The 21949-nt window shown below is 38.9% G+C and overlaps 1 protein-coding gene across 3 annotated transcripts in view; it reads left to right on the forward strand.

Annotated features, from left to right (window-relative positions):
• The window catches only part of NSUN6 (NOP2/Sun RNA methyltransferase 6), a 68844-nt gene that overhangs the window by 42052 nt on the left and 4843 nt on the right, over window positions 1-21949 (forward strand). For 2 of the 3 annotated variants that reach the window (XM_046679154.1, XM_046679155.1), the window contains exons 7-10: window positions 6925-7044; window positions 13584-13728; window positions 16501-16649; window positions 20228-20353. In XM_046679154.1, coding sequence (XP_046535110.1) covers window positions 6925-7044; window positions 13584-13728; window positions 16501-16649; window positions 20228-20353 — 540 coding nt within the window. Of the gene's footprint in view, window positions 1-6924; window positions 7045-13583; window positions 13729-16500; window positions 16650-20227; window positions 20354-21381; window positions 21498-21949 lie in introns of all 3 variants that reach the window. The other variant, XM_046679156.1, reaches the window with a different exon arrangement.

Here is a 21949-nt window from a genome sequence, read left to right on the forward strand (position 1 = left end):
TTTTTCCTTACTTCCCTGAGTATTCTTTCCTTATCATTCCTATTTGCCAACTTTACTATTATGTGCCTTGCGGTGGGTCTTTTTACATTGACAAATCTAGGAGATCTAAAACCCTCCTCTACACACATTTCTCTGTTGATCCCTAGATTTGGGAAGTTCTCTTAAATAATTTCGTTAAGCACACTTTCTGCTCCATTTTCCTTTTCCATATTCTCGGGAATTCCTATGATCCTTATGTTCTTACTCCTCATTGAATCCATTATCTCTCGGAGATTTTCCTCATTTTTTTTAATTCTTAGTTCTCTTTCTTCCTCTGTCTGGCGCCATTCAGCCTGTCTGTCTTCAATTATGCTGATTTGCTCCTCTAGGTTGTCTACACGGGCATTCAGGGAATCCGTATTCTGTTTTATCTGGTCCATTGTGTTTTTCATCTCAAGTAATTCTGTTTGATTTTTCTTTATGATTTCAATCTCTTCTGTGAAGTAACTCCAGAATTCGGCTTGTTTCTCTATCTTTCTCTCTACCTCATTGAGTTTTTTGATTATAGCTGCTCTGAATTCATTATCACTTAGTTTACCTAATTCCAAGTCCTCAGGACTTAATTCTGTGTTTTTATTGTTTTCCTTCTGGTCTGGGGCTTTTATAAATTGCTGGATGGTAGAGGAGCGGTTTTTTCTCATGGTGGTAGAATTCAGTTGCGGTTACAGCCTGTCGCCACTAGATGGGGGTCGAGAGCAGTGTGTTATGAGTTCTCCGCCTTGGGGCAAGATGGCTGCGCCCACTGGCGGTTAGGGGGAGGGGCTGTCACTCACACGTGCCGGTCTGGGTTCAGATCAGTTCTGTTCTCTGGTCTCCCAAGGCCCTTGATTTATGGGGTCCCCGCGTATGGAAGCTTTCCCCCCCGTCAGCGGGTCTCCACTGAACGAGCGGCAGGAGTCCTGGATGATCCCCTGGTCGCGCGGCCCCTCCCTCGCTCCTTCCCGACCCGTGCCACAGCGATCGCAGACTCTAGGGGAGGGAGCGATGTTCTCTCCTACCGTTCCAGCACCTCCAAAGGGGTAAAGCTAGGTTTATGATCTCCGCCTTCTTGGTATTGTAGGTCTCTAACGAGCTGGCATTATGTTTATTCTCTGAAATTCAGTTCTTCCAATCTTTTGTTGTATTTTGGAGGGGAGAGAATCCCGGGTCAACTCACCCCGCCATTTTGCTCCGCCCCTCCAACTCTCATTTTGAAAGTGAAAAGATGAATCCCAGCAATTTTGGGTCTTGGTCAAGGTCACAGACATTGCTTGGCAGGGAGCTGCATCTGGGGCTCTGAGCCCCTTGTCCAATGACACCCTGGCCCTATTTCTGAGACATGGAAGACACAATTGAAACCTCAGGAAATCATTTTTCACGTTACATGGTAGTTTCCTATTGCTGTTTTAGAGCCAGAAGAGATAAGTATTTTTAAGAAGCAAGAACAACTGAAAAGTCAGTCTCCTTCTCCATGTTGGCTATTTGAAGCAAGTTGGGTTAGTTCTATGTGACTGTGTGACTGAGAGGAGGAGGCGCACGTCTCTGGCTTCACTTCCTAACAGACCAGTGCACCAGGTGAGGATTGACTGATGTCTTCAGACACTGATAAGTCCAGAGTCTGTTCCTAGGAAAATGCTTTACACGAGTCATTAAGGCTATTTCTGGGCTTGCTGTCTTGTATTGAATATAAACCAGCACTGCTTATTCTGAATTTAAATGTGATTTCATTGCGGAAAGGAGAGAGCATAACATTATTTTCAGGGCTTGGTGGGGGAAATATTAAAAAAAAGACTAGGGGTAAATCAGTAGACTTTATAAGATATTACTTTTATAAGTCCTTTGAATAACAACTCTGATACTACCTTTATACTTTTTAACACATTAACTTAAATTGAAATACTCTTATCCAAAGCATGCACTTATTTCCGTTGCAGATGTGTCATGCCATTGTGTACCAAATAGAATCACCTGTGACGCTTTTGAAAAAATAAGGGTACTTGGCCACACCTGAAAAGTACTACGCTGAATTGTCAGTGAGTGGAGCCATAGCATAAATACTTTTTACTGATGACCTTTAAAAGCACTATAGTTGACTCTCAGGCATGTTCACGATTAAGAACCACTGATACCACAAACAGCAATGCAGATTCTGCTGCACTGCTGGAACGTCTGCTCATGCTCAGCAATGGGAATCTCCATGTGAAGAGAGAATGTATTCTGTGGCAGTGATGCTCAAACTTTGTTTCCCATCAGATTCAGCTTCTGGGGGTGGGGCTTGTCAAAAATACAAATGGCAAGGCTCACCCCTAACCTAAAAACCTGAAATTATGCAGAAAGGTGGGCTTAGGTAGCTGTATTTTTAACAAAGCTATACAGAATACTCAGAGGCACCCAGAGTTTGGGAACTAAAACTTTCTGGGAGGTTTCTTAAAGACCACTTGTTTTCTAAAAAATTGAACTGAAAACAGGAAACCAAGGCTATTAAGGACATGTCGCTGTATCAGACACAATTTTAAACCAGACCTCATTTAAACTGAGGTCACTAAAGCTCTTCTGTCTATTTTCCCCACTCTGTGTTGACATTAAGTTAAGGAGGTGGCTTATATCATGGAACCCAGGTAGGCAGGTAGAGTGTCCAAATATTGAGACTTCTTATTCAAAAATGGTTCATCAGCTTGTCAATCTTGGGTTTAAGAAGATAGAAGAAGTGAGACCAGCAAGGTATCTTCCACCAAAAGCAAATAAAGGAAAGTAAAACTCTAAGGTGCAGCGGAGATCAAAGAGCAGATGGAGTAGGAATAATGGTTGTGAAGGAGCCAAACAGAGAGATGACTGTAGTTAAACAGGGAGATACTGGAGTTTAATGTTTTTGTAGTGGGACATATTTGTTACTTTATGTGTACTTATTCTAAAAGCAGTTAAGAAGAAAACTGTGTGGTGGTGTTATATTGGATAGTTGGTGCATATTTGTATAGGGACTTACAACTCAAGACATCTTTACAGACGTTTCATCATTCACTACATACATCTCTCTACCTAGCCAGTTCTTCCTTACCTCAATTGTAAACTGAAAATTTCAAGATCCCTTCTGAGTCAGAATGTGAAATGCTTTCAGTAGGTAAATTAGGTTTTGTGATTCCCATTTTGCATGTGAAGAAAATTAGATGGCAGATCCCAAACCACATGGCTATTTGTGGTAGAGGTTGGACTTGTAATTTCAATTCTACTACATTGTAATTTCTGCTCCAGTTTAGGCTTCTGCCAACTTGTGCTCCATAGGAAGTGGATTAAGGGCAATTTAACAAAGACCAGTGGCAGCAGGATAATGCTATCTTGGAGGTAATTATACTAATAAGAATGAATTGTTAAGATGTTAAAATAAATATTTTAATGACATTTTGTGAGGAAAAAGGTAGTTCTTTTTTATCATGTGCCAATAATTTAATGTTTTCCATAAACAGTAATTTGATAAAATTTCCAGTCCTTACATTTAACCATGCTACATGTGTGAGACTTGAAATGGCATTCATCATAGCATTAAACCTATTTGGAATCAGGAGAATGGAAACTTGCATGCTTGGCTCTTACATTCATATGCTTCCCAACTTGCATGTCTGTCTCCTTGACCAGACTGAGTTGTTTTAATGACAAATGGTGTTTTCTTTATCATTTTATTCTGCATTTATTGCTGTGAACTTCCCTCTTAGAACTGCTTTTGCTGTGTCCCATTTTACTGCAGCCCCCCAGTTTTTGCAACTGCCTCTCAGGGGACACCTCCTGATCGCCTGGCTCTGGTGGCCAGTGATGCTTATGCTTATGGTCCCACAGGATTGTGAATCTTTTCATACTTTTAAAAGCTGCTGCCTGATCGTCTGGATTTCAGTCACCCTGGTATCTAGGTGCTTACGGAGATTCTCCCCTTTGGGACACTGATATCCCTTGAGAGTTGGGACCTTTAACTACTGGGAGCTATTAAAAATATAATAGGCTGTTTGGATAAGCACAAAGGTTTGAGAGATGACAAAGAGCCGGGGCATGGTTGAATGACATGGTTCATCTCCTACACGAGGCCATTCCTTCATGACTGGAAGAAGTGGTTGTTTGCTCTACTGCATAGAAACCAACACAGAGAATCAAGCAAAATACCCAAATGAAAAAACAAGATAAAACTTCAGAAAAAATCTTTAATGATACAGAGGTAAGTAATTTAGCTGGTAAAGAGTTCAGAGTAATGGTCATAAAGATGCTTACCAAATTGGGGAGAAGAATGGATGAACACAGTGACAACTTCAACAAAGGGATGGAAAGATATCAGAAAGTACCAAATAGGACTCACAGAACTGAAAAATACAGTAATTGAACTGAAAAATACACTAGAAGGCTTCAACATCAGAGTAGATGAAACAGAAATAAGTATCAATGAACTTGAAGACAAGGCAGTGGAACTCGTCCAGTCAGAGCAACAAATAGAAAAAAGAATGAATAGAAGTAAAAATAGCTTAAGGGACTTATGGGCCAACATCAAATGGACTAACATTCATGTTATTGGGCTCCCAAAAGGAGAAGACAGAGACAAAGGGGTACATGTCTTACTTGAAGGAAAAGTGGTGAAAACTTCCCTAACCTAAGGAAAGAAGCAGACATCCAGCTCCAGGAATCCCAGAGAGCTCCATATAAGATGAATCCAGAAGGACCCACTCCAAGACACTTTATAAGTAAAATGCCAAAAGTTAAAGACAAGGAGAGAATCTTAAAAGCAGCAAGAGAAAAACAGCTTGTTATGTACAAGGGAATCCCCTAAGACTATCACTAGATTTGTCAACAGACACTTGGCAGGCCAGTATATTCAAACTGCTGGGGGAAAAAAGAAAAGAACCAAAAACCTTCAACCAAAGATACTCTGCCTGGCAAAGTTATCATTTAGAATTGAAGGAGATATAAAGATCTTTCTAGACAAGCAAAAGCCTAAAGGAGTTCATCACCATTAGACCAACCTTACAAGAAATGTTGAAAGGATTTCCTTAAGTAGAAAAGAAAGGGCACTAACCAGTAACAGGGAAACAAACGTATGAAAGTATAAATCTCACTGGAAAAGTAAATATTTAATAAAGATAGTGGATCAATCACTTATAAAGCTAGTATGCAGATTAAAGGACAAATGTAAAAATAACTATAACTACAATAATTGGGTTAGGAATACAAAAGATGTAAAATGTGGCACCAGAAACATAAAACGGAGGAGGTGGGGCGAGTATAAAAATATTGAGCTTTAGAATATGACAACAACTTAAGTTGTTGTCAACTTAAAATAGACTGTTATAAGTTGTTCTGTGTAAGCCTTATGGTAAACACAAAGCAAAAACCTGTAGTAAACACACAAAAGATAAAACAGCACTAAAGAAAATCATCAAAACCACAAAGGAAGAGAGCAAGAGAAGAAGAAAGGAACAGAGGAGAGGTATAAAATAGCCAGAAAACAATTAACCAAATGGCAATAAGTACAAATCTATGAATAATTAGTTTAAATGTAAGAGGACTGGACATTTTTAAAAACTCACTAGGTGATTCTTCTGTGTAGCCTGGATTGAGAAATACTGTAGAGAAAGATAGTAGACTAAATTGTTTTAAGAAAACTTTGTCGTCATTTAAATGGTTAATGAAGCCTCTTCACTTGTACCATTTCATAGTTTAACTTAGTGTGTAACCAGAAGGTTCTTAGTGTATTACTTACGTTTGATTGGAAAATTTCTGTCATCTTTGACCAATACATAATGCTACGTTATTAGGAGTGAAGCACAATCAACTGTCTCTGGATAAGAATCACCAAGTCGCCGGTAGCCACATACATGTTTTAGTGTTTTCATATTGGAGTTCAGTTTTTAAATATTTCTGAAATAAATTAGACCATTGAGAGAAACTATCTGTAACAAGTCAAGCTGTTTTTAGTGTTTAGTGTGGAGGGACTGCTCTTCAGGTGCCTAAATTATTTGCGTTGATTTTAACGCTTCATATATGCACAGAGAGGGGGTTGGTGTCTCCTTTCTCACCAGTGATTTTCTGTCTGAAGTAGTGATCTTGGAGTCACTTGAGAGTGTTATAACCTTCTCACAGTTCTCGAGGACGTACTAGTAAGTGTCAGTGTTTTGGTGTGAGAATGAATTGAAACCTTTAAACTTTAAAAATAAATAGCCCTATGCTTGTTAGCATCTATTGTTTTTCTTGCCAAGTAATTTTAAAAATGAACTAGTTTGTGATACTGTTCTATCTTATTTAAGGCTGACTCATCCTGTTGTAGCAGTCCTTATATAATTAATACTAATAAGCAGTTAATGATGTAATATAACTTACTGCTGTAAATGGAGGCTATATTTGGGTTATAAAATGTGGTAGTATATTTCTAGGTGCCAATCAGAAATAGCTAAGACTTTTTTACATTTTACTTTTCTCCTACTGAAATGTGGTATTGGTGGGGAGATAGGAACGCAAACATGCCTTTGAGCAGCATTAGCAGCATAAAACTAGGATTCTTATATGGGAGTTAGATGGTGAAGCACCTGAAATTGCAAAATTGTGTACATTTTCTGGGAAAAAGATCTAGAGCTTTCTCATAATTCTAAGAGGTCTCTGGCCTCCCAAATATTGAGAACCATTGAGTTGAGAAAGGACCTTATGCTTTTTTTTTGCTGGATTGCTTGGGGAAATGTGTTGTATGTGTCTGTGAATGTCCTGTGAGATCATAGGATTCTCTAGGAAATTTCGAATTTCCTGACACCAGTATGTTTACAAAAAATGTATTCTTGGCACAGGATGCTGTACTGGATTACCTCCTGAGGTTTCTTTATGTTCTCTGATTCTGAAATTTAAAATGATTTAGAATTATTGATAATTTATTTCTTTTCCTTATAGAATTTACCTTCTGCTCTAGCAACTCATGTTCTGGATCCTCAGCCTGGAGAGAAGATTCTAGATTTGTGTGCAGCACCTGGAGGCAAAACAACACACATTGCAGCACTAATGCATGATCAGGTGAGACTGTCTTCACTGCAGAACTATTCTCACCATATTACATCTTTCAGTGATGAAGGTGGAACTACGTGAACTTATGAAACATTATACTGATATTCATAACCTGATTTATTTCAGATTCAGCCAAAGTGAAGACCATTAGTGATGTAAATCATCACATATTAAATTTAGTAGACACTTGTCATTTGTGAAGACTATCTCAAGACCTTGAATCCCACATTTGCTAATACATTTATAAAATAGAATTTTTCCCTCATAAAATTGTTTAAATGAAACATTTAAGACATCTTTTCATGTTCGTAATTATAAGACTTGACACTTTTTAAACTGGTAAAATAGATTCTGCCACTAAAAATTGACAGTATACTATTGAAGTGTCAAAATATATATTGTTGATATATATACACATACATGTGTGATACGTATATATGTACACACACATATTGAACACACGTGTGTGTGTATTTTCTTCATGGGGTTCATAAAAACCTAGTGATCTTGCTTAATTATAAAGCCTGCTTCATTGTCACAAAATGTAAGTCTGTCCTTGGATAACTTTAGCTCAGGTTTTACTGCTTTTTCCTATGTGTGCGTGTTTGCCAATGTGTGTTCTTTCTTTATGGCCTATTTTTATCTGTGTTCAAAACTCACTGTGGCCTTGCAACCATTCTGAACTTCAACTGAGATTCTTCAAGTCAAGAAGGATATGGCCAGTTGTCCCTATCTTTCCTGTTTGTTTCAAATTCCGTAAAACTAAATGGCTCCTAAAATACTTACCCATGCTGGTATCTTCACAGTAGCTTCCTTTATCTGGAATCATACTTTGGTTGATTGATTGATTAAACAAATATTTAATTAGTACTTACTGTGTGCCAAGTACTGGTGATACAGCAATACCAAAACAATAGCAAAAACCACAGTGACCAAAATTTCTTTCCTCATGGAGCTTACATTCCAGTAAGAGGAGACAGATAATAAACAGGTGAATAAAAGATATGGCATATGTGGTTGTGATAAGGGCTATGGTGAAAAATGAAGGAGGGTTAGGAGAATTGGAAATCCTGAGGAGCGGGAGAGGGAGTTTGCAGTTTTAAATAGGGTGGGGAGGGAGATCCACACTCTGAAGGTGGTTTTTGGGGAAAGACTTAAAGGTGATGAGCAATATGGAGATCTGTGGAAAGAAAGTTCTAGCTAGAGGGAACACTAAGTGTGACTGCTCTGAGGCTGGAGGGAACCTGATTTGTTTGAGGAACCTCCGTGGTTTTGCTGAAGTAGACTAAGTGAGGAGGCGAGTGGGAGGAAGTGAGATCAGACAGGTAGGACCTGGAGGGGAGGGCCAGGGAGGACATTTGGGTAGAGCAGTTGTGCATGGACCAACAGGACTTGAGTTTTACTCAAGTGATGGCAAGTCATTGGAGGTTTTGAGCAGAAGAGTGACATAAGCCCACTTAGTATTTAAAAGTATCATTCTGGCTACTCCATTGAAAACATGCTGTAAGAGGGCAAGGGCAGAAGCAGAGAATAATTCAGGGAAAAGTTGTGGAGGTGGTAAAAAGTGGTCAGATTCTGGAAATGTTTTCCAGGTGGGGCTGTTTAGGAGTTGTTAATAGATTGGATGTGTGTTGTGAAAGTGAGAGAGTAGTCAAAGGTGACTACTGAGGGTTTTGGCTTAAGGAACTGGACAGATAGAGTTGCTGGATGTGGATGACTATGGGGAGGAGCAAGTATTGCATGGAAAAATCAGAAATTTTGTTTTAGATATATTAAAGTGAAGTGTCTATTAGACATCAAAGAGATGATGTTGAGCGGGCAACTGGGTAGTTGAGTCTAGAGGACAGGAGAGAGGTCTGGATTGGAAATATAAATTTGGAAGTCATCAACTTACAGATGACAATGTCGAGCCATAAACTGATGTGATTGGCAATAGAAGGTAGAAGAGGACAGAAGATTGAGCCTCCTGGGTACAGGATGCCAACACTCAGAGGTTGGAGAAGTGAGAAGGAATGGCCAGTGATGCGGGAGAAAGACCTGAGGAGTGCGATACCCTGGAAGCCATGTGAAGAAAGAAGTTGAAAGGTGTTGGTGAGATTCGCTGTCAAATGTCGTTGCTGGGCCATATAAGATGAGGACTGAACGCCCAGTGGATTCAGCACCATGTAGGTGTGGGGGGACTGGAATTGGCCACCGCAAGATATGTTTCTTTGGCATGAGGAATATTTTGGGCTGGTTACTTTTAAAAAAACTGCAGACAGGAAAGAAACTCTGAAAAGTAGAATTTACTTACCATTTGTTAAGAGACATTTACATTTATAAAGGGAATCTCCATCTGTAAAGGTGTCTCCCTCTCTGTACCAGGAAGGAGGGGGTATGACCTTATCTCTAGAAACTCTTAAACAAGGTGGAGGGCAAGGACTTAAATCTGCATAATAATCTTACTCTTGTTTACTGTACTTGTCTGGTAACCTCCTGTAAGTGACTCCCCCCACCCCCAACATCCTCCTTTGTCTTTAGCTGAAGATAATATTTAAGGTGTTGGCTTCAGTCATTTTGGTGAGTTACTTAGCTTGCCTGAACCTCTCCCATGTATACATGTTATAAAGCTTTGTTTAATTTTCTCCTGTTATTCTGTCTCATGTGAATTTAATTCGTTCTCTGGCCAGAAGGACCCAGAGCAGGTAGAGGAAATGTCTTCCTCCCCTACACAGGTGATTGGTGACCTTGTTGTGAGCAGTTTTGGTGAGTGGAAATGCTTGCTTGGATTGAGAATAAGAGGAATCAAAGAAAATGAATGAAGACTCCTTTTTTGGGGGGGCAGGGGTTGTTTGTACAGGAGAGCAGAGAAATGGGGCAGTAGTTGGAGGTGAACTCAGGGAGGTCTTTTTTTAAGATGAGAGAAATAACAATGTTTGTATGCTAATGAGAAAGATGTGTTGAAAGGGAAAATTGGTGACACCAGAGGGAAAAGGGAAAATTGCTGGAACAGTATCTTTGAGTAGGTGAATTGGGTTGAGATTTGATGCACAGGTGACTTTAGATGGTAGCATGAGACAGTTTATCTATGGAAATAGGAAAGACTGAGTACATGGGTGCACATATTAGTGGACTAGTAGATATGGTAAGAGATGAGAAATTCTCTTCTGGTTGTTCCAGTTTTCTTAGTGAAATAGGAAGCAAGGTTATCAGATGAGAATGGGGATGGGGAAGCAGGTGGTAAGAGTTTTGAGAAGATACAAGATATTAATAGAGGAAAATGGGAATGAGAATGGGCTATGGACACGTCTGCATCAAGGGCTGTGAATCTGGTGGTCATGAATTTAAAGTAAGGTGAGTTGGGACAGTGATGTGCTTTTTAGCTGCAAGGCGTAGACATGAAGTTGGTGAAGGATTGGATTTAATCCCAGCTACGTTTTTGTCATGTATATATCCAGGACACAGACGCATGGGAGTTGAGCATGGATCTAAGGGAATGATTATGATGAACCATGGACTGTAAGCTGGGTAAAGAGCATAGCAAGGACAGTAAAAAAGTGGGAGCAGTGGGTTTGTTTTTTTCTAAATTGTCAGATTTATACAGTCGTAGGAATTCCTATGTGCTTAGGAAACTCAGGAATTTTCTGTATGATACTAATTTATAAATAAGAAAAAATTACATACTTGAGATGTAAGAGTTTCTGGCCTAGAAATACACCTCCAGAAGGCTAGCAAAGCCCTTCTGCTCTAGCTAATTTACTTGGTGGAAGATAGACTGTCTGCGCTCCCACTCCCAAAATTGCCAGATGATGAACTTTATCAGGTGATCCATTTTTTATCTATATTTGATGATTCTTAAGACAGTCAAGTGATTTACAAGCAATCTTGCACAGAAAATAGTAGGCACTTTTACAGTGTTAAGATGAAATTGTAGGGGCCCGCCCCGTGGCCGAGTGGTTAAGTTTGCATTCTCCGCTTTGGCGGCCCAGGGTTTCGCCGGTTCGGATCCTGGATGTGGACATGGCACCGCTCATCAGGCCACGGTGAGGCGGCGTCCCACATGCCACAACTAGAAGGACCCACAACTAAAATATACAACTATATTCTGGGAGGATCTGGGGAGTAAAAAAGCTGGAAAAAAAAAAAAGATTGGCAGCAGTTGTTAGCTCAGGTGCCAATCTTTAAAAAAAAAAAAAAAAAGATGAAATTGTAGCTTTTCCATTTCATTACTGCAAGTCATTTTAATTATTCAAAGACTTCCAATGAAAATTCACATTACTTACACATTAGTATTTCACTTTAACACTATTAGAATTTCTGAAACATTCACAATGTCACAAGCAGGGGGATAAAACATAAATTAAACCTACTATCTCTGCACTATATATATATGTGTGTGTGTGTATACACTATATAAATACATATGCAGCATATAATGTACTCTGTGTGTGTGTATATATATATATGCACTCTCTATATGCGCCACACACATATACACACTCTTGCGTAGCTCTAGTATAACCTCAGTGAGTAGCCTTAAGTAACTAGGAAATAGGAAAGATCTCCAATAGGAAAAGATTTGTTGTTTAAATTTTGGGGAATCAATACTCTTGGTTCATTAGAGGAGATATACTTGGCTGTTTACTTATACTGTTCCTTGTCCAAAAAGAATTTAAGGTGGTAACAGTAAAAACTCTTTAGGTAAAAATGCATGAAATACCACCAGTGCATAAAATGAAGAACACAAAATAGAAGGGTTCATTTTATGGAGTTGTGGTGTTTAATGCAAACTATTATTTCACTTTACCTGAAAGCTTAAATGTAAAGGTTTGTTTTGAGGAAGTGATAATAATCTTTCCTTAACTTACGGTCTGATATTTATTGTTTTGCTTAGAGTTATTTATGCATAGATATATTATTCTCTCTAGTAAGAAGTCTTTCCAAAGAAAGTCGGGATAGTGTAGTTGTATCCCTTTTCTGTTGGTTTTATAGTGCTGTGTAAATATGACCACAAAACCTTGGTGGCATACAACTAAACATTTATTCTGCTCAGGGGTCTGGGATTCAGCTGGTCCCTGCTAGGCTTGCTTGTGCACCTGATCAGCTGCGGGCTAGCTAGGGGTTTTGATGATCTCGGGTGGGCTCCTTCACTTGGCTTTGGCTGGTGTTGGCTTATCTAAGGTGACCTCAGCTGAGACCACTAGGGTGCCCTGCCTGCAGTCTATGTGTCTCTTCTCCTCCTGTTAGGACCAGGGGGCTAGCTCAGCAGAAGGCTATCACTGAGTGTTGGCAATGGCAGAGGGCAAAGCAGAGCAAGGCCTCCTGTTCAAGTGTCTTTCACGTCTCTGTTTGTATCACATTTACTTTCATCCCATTGGCCAAGAAATTGCATGACTGAGCCTGAGTCGGAATGGCAGGGTACTGCAAGGAAAATGGCAAAGGGTGAGCAACTCCAGTTGGAGTTAGGCAATTTCCCCCAGTGGACCAGCAATGTAGAAATGAACAGCCTGAATAGAGGTATCTGAGCCAGAATGAATTCTAGTTTTTGTTGCTGTTTTCAGTTTGTTGGTGGTGATTTGTTTTTGATAGTCAAGCAAGTTTTGTGTAAGTGTAGCCTCTTCTCTGTGTTTTTGGAAAGATAACCTTCAGCCAGTGGAGTTACTCCTTCACTGTAGTACATTTAAACCTTATTCTGATTGTATTTGCCTACTTTTCCAATTCAACTCACTTGAAATGGTTTTCCTGTTTGTGAAAGTATTACTTAGAAGCATGTCTACCACTAAACCTGGTGTCATATTTGGGAACATTATCAGCAAATTTCTAGTATTTTATAGTCTGTAACTGATGTATATATCATACAAGGACAGTGTATATAAAAGGAGCAAAAGCAAGAAAATATATGGAAGGGTTAATTTCACCATCCCTGCAATATCGTTTCATAGTATGTTTTAAAATATCATAGGAATGTCACAGTGCATTCGTAAAAACGTGGCCTCTTGTCTTCATTGACTTTAACTTAACTGAAGTGTTACCATATAAAAATATTTTTGAACTACTTTTTATACCAGTCCAGAACATTTTGTTGGATATACTGGCGTATCACCTGAATTTTGTTAGGTGTATAGCTCAGAAGATATTGAGATGAAGATTGATTTTACAGGTAACATTGATCTGTGTCTCAAAGCACTAGAAGGCACAAGTCTCAGAACATTACTTCATACTCTTCCAGAAGTGAGCAAGGCACATCAAATTGGTGATTTTGAATATGTACCTCCAATGGATATTTTTAAGTTTCTTTAGAAGATTGCAAACAGTATTTTTGGTTTTGAGTTTTGTTGATTAAAAGTAGCAGGGCATTGTGAGAAAATTAATTATCTGACAAGAATGTGTTTTTTCATTGGAAAGAAGTATTTGATGTACATTTGATATATATTTGGTTAATGAATTCAGCTTTAAAACTAGGGGTAGAAGGAAAGTGGGGAAGACCATAATTTTTAATGTTTTTTTCTCTTTATTAATAATTTTCATGATTGCTTTGGATTTACACTTTTATGGCTTTTTTTTTTTAGGGAGAAGTAATAGCACTGGATAAAATATCCAACAAAGTAGAAAAAATAAAGCAGAATGCTTTATTGTTAGGGTTGAATTCTATTAGGGCATTTTGCTTTGATGGAACGAAGGCACTTAAACTCAATATGGTTAAGAACACAGAAGGTGAGTTTAATTTTATCTTTTAAAGATTTTTATAACTGGCTTTTACAAACAAATATATTTTGTTATCATTCTCAGCATATTCATGGGGCCTTGAAACTTTGGCATGAATCTAAGATGTTTTTCCATAATAGGTGTCTTTTTCCTTTTCATCTCATGTCTGAGTATCAAGTTTTTAATAATATAGGTCAAACCTCCAAGACTTGGTCAAACTCTTTGTTCTTAATATATTTATTTTAATTTCTTATTACATCTCAGAAAACTTCTGAACTTTGCAATTTTATGATTCCTGAACTATTTTTTCTTCGTTTTTCTTGAGGAATGGAGCTCTGGAGCTAAAAAGCGAGGACAAATTGCCATGTATCTTGTTTTGGAATAAGATGTTGGATTTATTGAGTGACTTTATCTCTATTTCTCTCTCTCTGTCTCTTTGTTTAGATTTGATTTTATGAAATACCTGAGAGACTTACATATTTTAATGAACTAATTGGCATGTTTTCCCAGAACATTTATTGATTAAAGATGCTATTTGATTAAAGAGGACCTTTAAAAAGCTGGGGGCATGGTGTTGATTCCCCACCCCTTGTAGATCATCTAGATTGCCATAGAGAAAGATACTCTTTCTAACCCTGTAGTTTGCACATGTATAAACTGTTGTTCATAAAAATGACTAGTAGACAGTAGACAGCTCAATTATAATCCATTACTATTGCTTCACTAAAATTGTTGGTAAGTCACCAGTTTTTACATGTCTTTTAATTAAAGAGATCATATTCACATTCACAATACTTTGGGATTAGGGTAAGAACAATCATATTGGGGTAGCTCTCTTAGAGATCAGTCTTCAGTGCTATAAGGAGATAATCCATTAACTAACTTGGGAGATTCAGTGATTTTTCACTCCTCCATATCACTTTATTAACTGATGGTCCTGGGCCATCACCTTTAGCTCTTTATTCATCAAGGCTTGTTTCAGCACATTCTCTGGTAGTTTGATTTGGGGTGTTAAACTTAGAATGTCAGGCAGTAGACCCAATGGGTTTGATGGCTAATGTATCGGTAGTGATGTGAAAATCACTGTATCTTTGAGACTCGTGGGAAGTGAGAAATTATTTTATAACATCTGCCTAAAAGGGTAGTAAGCCACATAGGATTAAAAAAGCAGACAAACAAATGGAACCCATGGAATGCTTCCTAGAAAAATAGGGATTGTTCTGAGCAACAATATCTGGACTATTATTTGTCTTCTTACAGAAGTGGGAATAGGTCACATTGAATTGCCTAATTACATGAGAACATCGTTTCGTGGTCAATTGATTGTCAACCCTAAATAGTTAGCCAGGACTTTGCAGGAGATTTATATTAATGTATAGGCTAACGGGCTGTACCAGAGAGACCCAAAATACAGTGGCTTAGAAAAGATAGAACTGATTTTTGTTTGTTTGTTTTTGTTGTTTATTTTTGTCTCACCTAACAGAAGTGGTTATCCAATGCTGGTATTTTCATTCTGGGTCCAAGACAGCTGTTCCAGTTCTTTCTAGGGGCAAGGAAAAGAAACAAGGAGACTGCACTGCCAGTCCTTTTAAGGGCAAGACCTGGAAGTGGGATTGTGATACATATATTTATAAGAAATATGTATTTGGTCTTTGGTTTCTGGCATAGAGCTCCTAAAGCCCTTGGAATTTCCAAAATGATGGGAACTGTAAAGGTGGCTTTTGTTATGTTTATCAGTTGACCTTTGGATAGGACCTCAGAATGGGAAGTGGTCACTAGAGGAACCAACTGTGTGATTAGAGGGTTGGAACTTTCAGTCCCACCCCCAGACCTCAGGGGAAGGGAGAGGGCTGGAGGTCAAATCCATCACCAATGGCCAATGATTTAATCAATCAATGCTATGTAATGAAACCTCCATAAAAACCCAAAAGGATGGGGTACAGAGAGCATCTGGGCTGGGAACACGTGGGGATTTGGGGAGAGTGGTGTGCCTGGAGAGGACATGGAAGCTCTGCGCCCTTTCCCTATGCCTTGCTTGCCCTGTGCATCTCTTCCATCCCTCTCTTCCTGAGTTATATCCTGGAAATCAACCAGCTTTGTATCAAAGCAGTCAGCAGCAATATGTTGCTTGCAGTTACATAGCATAAATACATAAATATATATACTATATATGAATATATTAGCAGACCGTTTGGTTTCATAACACTAAATAGATTAGAAGTTGGAATGGAGAAAATTATTCAAGTGAATGCAAAGGGAAACCTGTGAAAGATTGGATCCAGGGGGATTATTGACTCATCCTAGAGCACAGCCTTGCTGATGGCCACAGGAACAAAGAGACTGAGGAACCACAGAACCAGTAGATGTGACTAGAACCTAATAGGTGCCCTCTTTTTCTGGGGCTGTCTTCAGTAGGGATTACGAAGAGAAGTGTCAGCTCTCAGAATGACCAGAATTAATTCCAGGTCCCAGCTCTGATGAACTGTAACTTCTGACACTGAGGATACAAGGTCTAGTTTGATTAGGCCTTGTTTGCACCACATCAACAGAATAACCCTCAACTATAATAATCACATTTTTAACCCTGTACAAAGTCAGATCTATATGAAGTATAAATCAGAATTAGTTTCACCAGCTACTTGATTGAAGGGAGAAATTGTTTTTCTTTACTTTCTCTTCCAGATTATGATTTTAAATTTTTGATCATTGCTTTTATCTCAGGAGTTTTCTGTTCTAGACCAATAGGGCAGATAGCCAATATGTTTATAATTCTCTTTATAGGAGAACCTCCATTCTTACCAGAATCTTTTGACCGAATTCTCCTTGACGCACCCTGCAGTGGAATGGGACAGAGACCAAACATGGCTTGTTCTTGGACTTTAAAGGAAGTGACATCATACCAACCTTTACAGCGAAAACTCTTTACTGTGGTATGTGATGCTACTTTGCTGTGAAAGAAAGTTGACCTTCGCTAGTTAGATGTTTAAAAGAGTGGAGCAGTGTTCACAGCAGTAATATTCACAATAACCAGAACGCGGAAACGACCCAAGTTTCCATCAGCAGATGAATGGATAAGCAAAATGTGGTATATACATACAATGGAATATTATTCAGCCTTACACATGAAGTTCTGACACATGCTACAGCATGGATGAACCTTGAAAACATTATGCTAAGTGATATAAGCCAGACACAAAAAGACAAATATTGTATGATTCCATTTATATGCGATAACTAGATAGGCAGATTCATAGAGGCAGAAAGTAGGATAGAGGGTACCAGGGACTGGAGAGACAGAATGGGGAGTTATTATTTAATGGGTGCAGAGCTGCAGTTTGCAATGATGAAAAAGCTCTGGAGAGGGAGAATGGTGATGGCTGCACAACAACGTGAATGTATTTAATGCCACTGAATTGTACACTTAAAAGTGGGCAAAGTGGTAAATTGATGTTATGTATATGTTACCACGCAAAAAAGACAGAGACGACCTAGGTTTAAATATAAGAAGCTTTTCTTTATGTTGACTCACTCTTTTATTACACGCAATAGTAAAACTTCTTCACTGAGACATTTAAAGAATTTCAGACATTCTGCTTTATCTTTAAAAAGTCACTGGGTTGTTAACATATAGTTACTACTTGATGTAAAGAATTGGGTAGAAAGTAAATTAGTGTTTTTTAATAGAGTTCCTGGATCATGTTATATTGCAGATTAAAAGTGGGAAGTCTTGGGGGCCAGCCCGGTGGCCGAGTGGTTAAGTTCGCGAGCTCTGCTTTGGAGGCCCTGGGTTTCACTGGTTCGAATCCTGGGTGTGGACGTGGCACCGCTCATCAAGCCATGCTGAGGCAGCATCCCACATGCCACAACTAGAAGGACCCAAAACTAAAAATACACAACTATGTACCAGGGGACTTTGGGAGGAAAAATAAAAAATAAAATTTAATAAAAAAAAAGTGGGAAGTCTAATAGAAGTAAACACATTAATAAAAATGAGAAATGACAGTGTCCAGTGTAGGATATAAAAGAAACATAAAAACTTTGCAAATTTAACTGGGCTCCAGTAGTTTCAGAAGAAGTCCAGATAGAATACTTGAGGATTTCTCTCAGTCTTGCAAAAATAGTTCAATGGATTTCACAGAATATAGATAGCATTTGATCAAAGATTACTTCATTGCGTCCTCTCAGACTTCCACTTATAAATACATAGGCTGCAGCGATAATGGATACACTGTAGTTATTCAGTCTCTGAAGTTGCCTTTGAGGACATTTCTGTTCCTCTCTCTGGTGTCTCCTTTTGTACACAAAGGTGGCACTGGTAGTGGGTTATTTAACTTTTTCTTCTTTGACCCAGTCTTCAAAGATACATCCTGGAAGTTAAAACAGCAAGCAGCGAAAAAGCAGCCTTACCTTTAGCTGAAACCCACTCGGACTTGAGGGTAAAATAAGGACACTGTTTTAAGACACTTGGCTTTTTGTTCTTTAAGAAGTCATAGCAAAAAGAAAATTCAGAAGCCTTTTAGGAGTAGATGCATTGATCTCAATGCAAAGGAACAGTTGACAGTATGTGAAAGAGCGTTGAGAATATAGCAGGCATGCCATTCGCAGAGAGAGAAACTGATGGAGAACGTGGACTTCAGAATCAGACACATCTTGATTTGAGCCATGGGTCCTCCAGATACGTGACTTTCGATACACTGGTTTCTATATCTGAGAAATGGGGAGAGTAACTCTACCTAATAGGGCTACCTCAGGGGAGATAATAACCACACCTCATGGTTGTTAAAAGGATTTATTGAGAAAATCTGCACAAAGTGCTGAAAACAATAGCTGGCTCACAGTAACAAAGTTTAAATTTTGATCAGCTTACTCTGGTTAAAAAAGCACAAGTATATACTATATATATATATATATATATATATGTGTATCTTTTTTAAGATTTTCGTTAAAATTTTTAAAATAAAGTGGGAGTTTGCGAAGATAAACTTTAGTTACTTGGGACAAATTCGTTTTTGTATAGCACCTTATTTCTTGGTTCATTTATTTACTGGACAGATAGTCATTCAGCACCTACTGTATGTAATACACTATTCTGGGTGCTGACAACACAGTAGTGAAAAAGTAACCAACTCCTGCCCTATTCATGAGATTTGTCTTCTTATTGAGAGGAAAGTAAACAAATGGGTGAAGTTATTTAGTATATTCAAGGCACTAATCCTGTGGAGCTACGTAAAGAAAGGAAGGGGGGACAGGAGCGCTGGATTGGAAAGGTTGCAAGTTTTACATTGGGTGCTCACGAGGGCATTGCTGGAAAGTGACATAGAAGCAAAGATAAGAAAACTGAAGGAGCAAGCAATGCAGAGAATTATAAGAACTTTCCAAGCTGCTGCAAAGATACCGAGGGTGGGAGTGTGCCATGCATGTTCTGGAACAGCAGAGGCCGGTGTTGCTCAAGCAGAGTGAGCACAGTGTGCGAGGTGAGGTCAGAAAGGCAGCCCAGAGCCTGCTTTGTGTAGGGCCTTGAAAGCCACTGGAAGGACTTGGGCTTTGATGCCAAGTGATTAGGGAGGGTGCTGGAAGGGTTTTGAGCTGCAAACTGACATGTTTTAAAAGTACAGCTCTGGCTGCTATACTGAGATGACATGGTGGGAGGGCAGCGGGGAAAGCAGGTAGACTAAGTAGGAGGTGGTTCCAATAATTCGGGCAAAAGATAAAGAGGCTTTGACCAGAAGGTAGCAGTGGAAGTGATGAGAAGTTCTGAATACCAGATATAATTTGAAGGTAAAGTCAAGAGGATTTGCTGATGGATGGGGATTTGAGAGAGGCATAAAGGATAATCTAAGGTTTGCGGCCTGAGCATCTGGAAGGACGGACATACGTCTCCAGTAGGTTTCAGAGGGAAGACAGGAGGAGTTCAGTTTGAGATGTGTCAAATTTGGTAGTAGAAACTTTGAGAAGGCAAATGAATATATGAGTATGGAATTCAGAAAAGAGTCTGGCCTAAAAATGTAGAGTTGTCAGTTTTTGGCATAAAAACTGGTATCTAGGGGCTGGCCCCGTGGCCAAGTGGTTAAGTTCGCGCGCTCCGCTGCAGGCGGCAGTGTTTCGTTAGTTCGAATCCTGGGCGCGGACATGGCACTGCTCATCAAACCACGCTGAGGCAGCGTCCCACATGCCACAACTAGAAGGACCCACAATGAAGAAGATACAACTATGTACCGGGGGGCTTTGGGGAGAAAAGGGAAAAAATAAAATCTTTAAAAAAAAAAAACTGGTATCTCAAGCTGGGAAACTGAATGATCGTATTTGGAAAAGTCTTTGTTCAAATGAACTTTAACAGCTCCAAGATAATGAAATGCGTCCAGGCTGGAACTCTAATTAGATAAAGAATTCTGGTCATACTGAACATCATTTTATTTATCCCAAACACTTGAAAGGTATCCTAGATATAAAATCCCTCAAAATGTTTATTTGGTCTTGTGAGATGCCGACTGATCACATTATTTTTTAGGCCGTGAAGCTGCTGAAGCCGGGGGGCGTGCTGGTTTATAGTACGTGCACCATCACACTGGCGGAGAACGAAGAGCAGGTTGCCTGGGCCCTCGCGACATTTCCTGACCTTCAGCTTCAGCCACAGGTAAGAATACTTTCAGTTTTCTCTGTGGAATCTGATACATCACAGAAACTTAAACAGGGTGTTATACGAAGAAATATATCAAGTAAAACTTCTGAAACAAATACTGTAATGAACAAGAATGTTTTTCTAATTAGACCCATTTGTGACTGCCCATAGAGAATTTTCATGTCCTGACAGTTTTTCCATGTGATCATTCCTTGCCACTGTGCTAAAATGCCACAGAGCTCACGTGTATGTTTGTTACATTTCTTTCACTTGTGGCTCTTGTTCTTGTTGCTCAGAACTTTGTTTCCAAAATGGTTTTCCCCCCGGCCCTGAGTCCTGTATTTTTCTGATATGGGAAATGTTGAGCCTTTTTTCTCAAGTCACATTAAAGCCCAAACAGGCTTTAATAACTGGGATATCAAAAGACTAGCCATAGGAAACAAAATGGTTCAGGATTATTGCTTCTTTATGATCTCTTATATAAAATCTGTAACATTTAAAAAGCTTTGTTGTCCTTACCTAGTGCTGTCTTTCTCTTATGGTTTTTATTAAAACCATATTTATGACTGCAGTTTTAGCCCATGATGAAGCCTAAATCTGTAATAGTGCTCACTTTCATTCAGATACATTGAACATCTAACTTCAGTACCTTCCTGTACAGAATTCTAGTAGGTAATTGGAATATGTAAATAAAAAGCAATCTGGAGGTGGTTTCTAGGCTCAGAAGTTAAGATAATTACATTGTAGATGAAAGGAGACTTCAGAGCTCACTTGAATTTTATATGTGTGTGTGTATACACATACACTCAATATAGACCTAAAAGAGATGGAATGTTTGTTCCTCGTGGGTTAATAAATTATAGGTTTTCAGACATAGACCTAAGAAGATATATCTTCAGTAATACACGAACATTTGTCTGTGAAATGATGACAAGTTAGGATCATGGATCTTTTGCAGTAGTGGCTCGCAAGTATTTACTGAAGTCCTTATGATTCTGTGTTCCTCTAAATGAATTGATGCAGCCTTGTTTCTAATATTCTAGTACATTTAAAAACAACAAGAAAAGAACTTTAATCATCCAATTGGTATGGGTCAGACAGAGGCATCTTTAGATGCCTAAGGAACTCTATCAGTTTTGAGGAGTCTGATAAAATAAAGGTGAGTTTTAATCTCTTGCTGTTATTGACAATAATGTTCCGCTTATTGAGTGCCCACTATATTGCCAGGCATGATACCACCTTATTTATTTAAGCCTGAGTATTTTATCTGTTTTGTCGATGGGGAGACAGAGTAGGTAAAGTTACTTGAGGTTGTCACACAGCTAACATGTGGCAAAGCTGCGATTAGAATGCATGTGTTTCTAACTGAAGCTCAGGCCTTTTGCAATGTCGGGGTACTTGATAAGCATCTGGGCCATAATAGGTACTCCTTCATCAGGTGACCAAGTGTTAACTGCTTTCTCGCTTTTCTACCTGGAAAAAGAGCATGTATATTCCTCAAAAATAAAAGCTATTGACTCATTTTTCTATTTTGGGAATTTGTGGCAGTTACAACTGTTTGTCTTCTAAGTTAAATTGTACACAGTCACACTTTACTAATTATAGGATGTT

This window comes from Equus quagga, chromosome 12, assembly GCF_021613505.1.
Source record: "Equus quagga isolate Etosha38 chromosome 12, UCLA_HA_Equagga_1.0, whole genome shotgun sequence".
Lineage (NCBI taxonomy): Eukaryota > Metazoa > Chordata > Mammalia > Perissodactyla > Equidae > Equus > Equus quagga.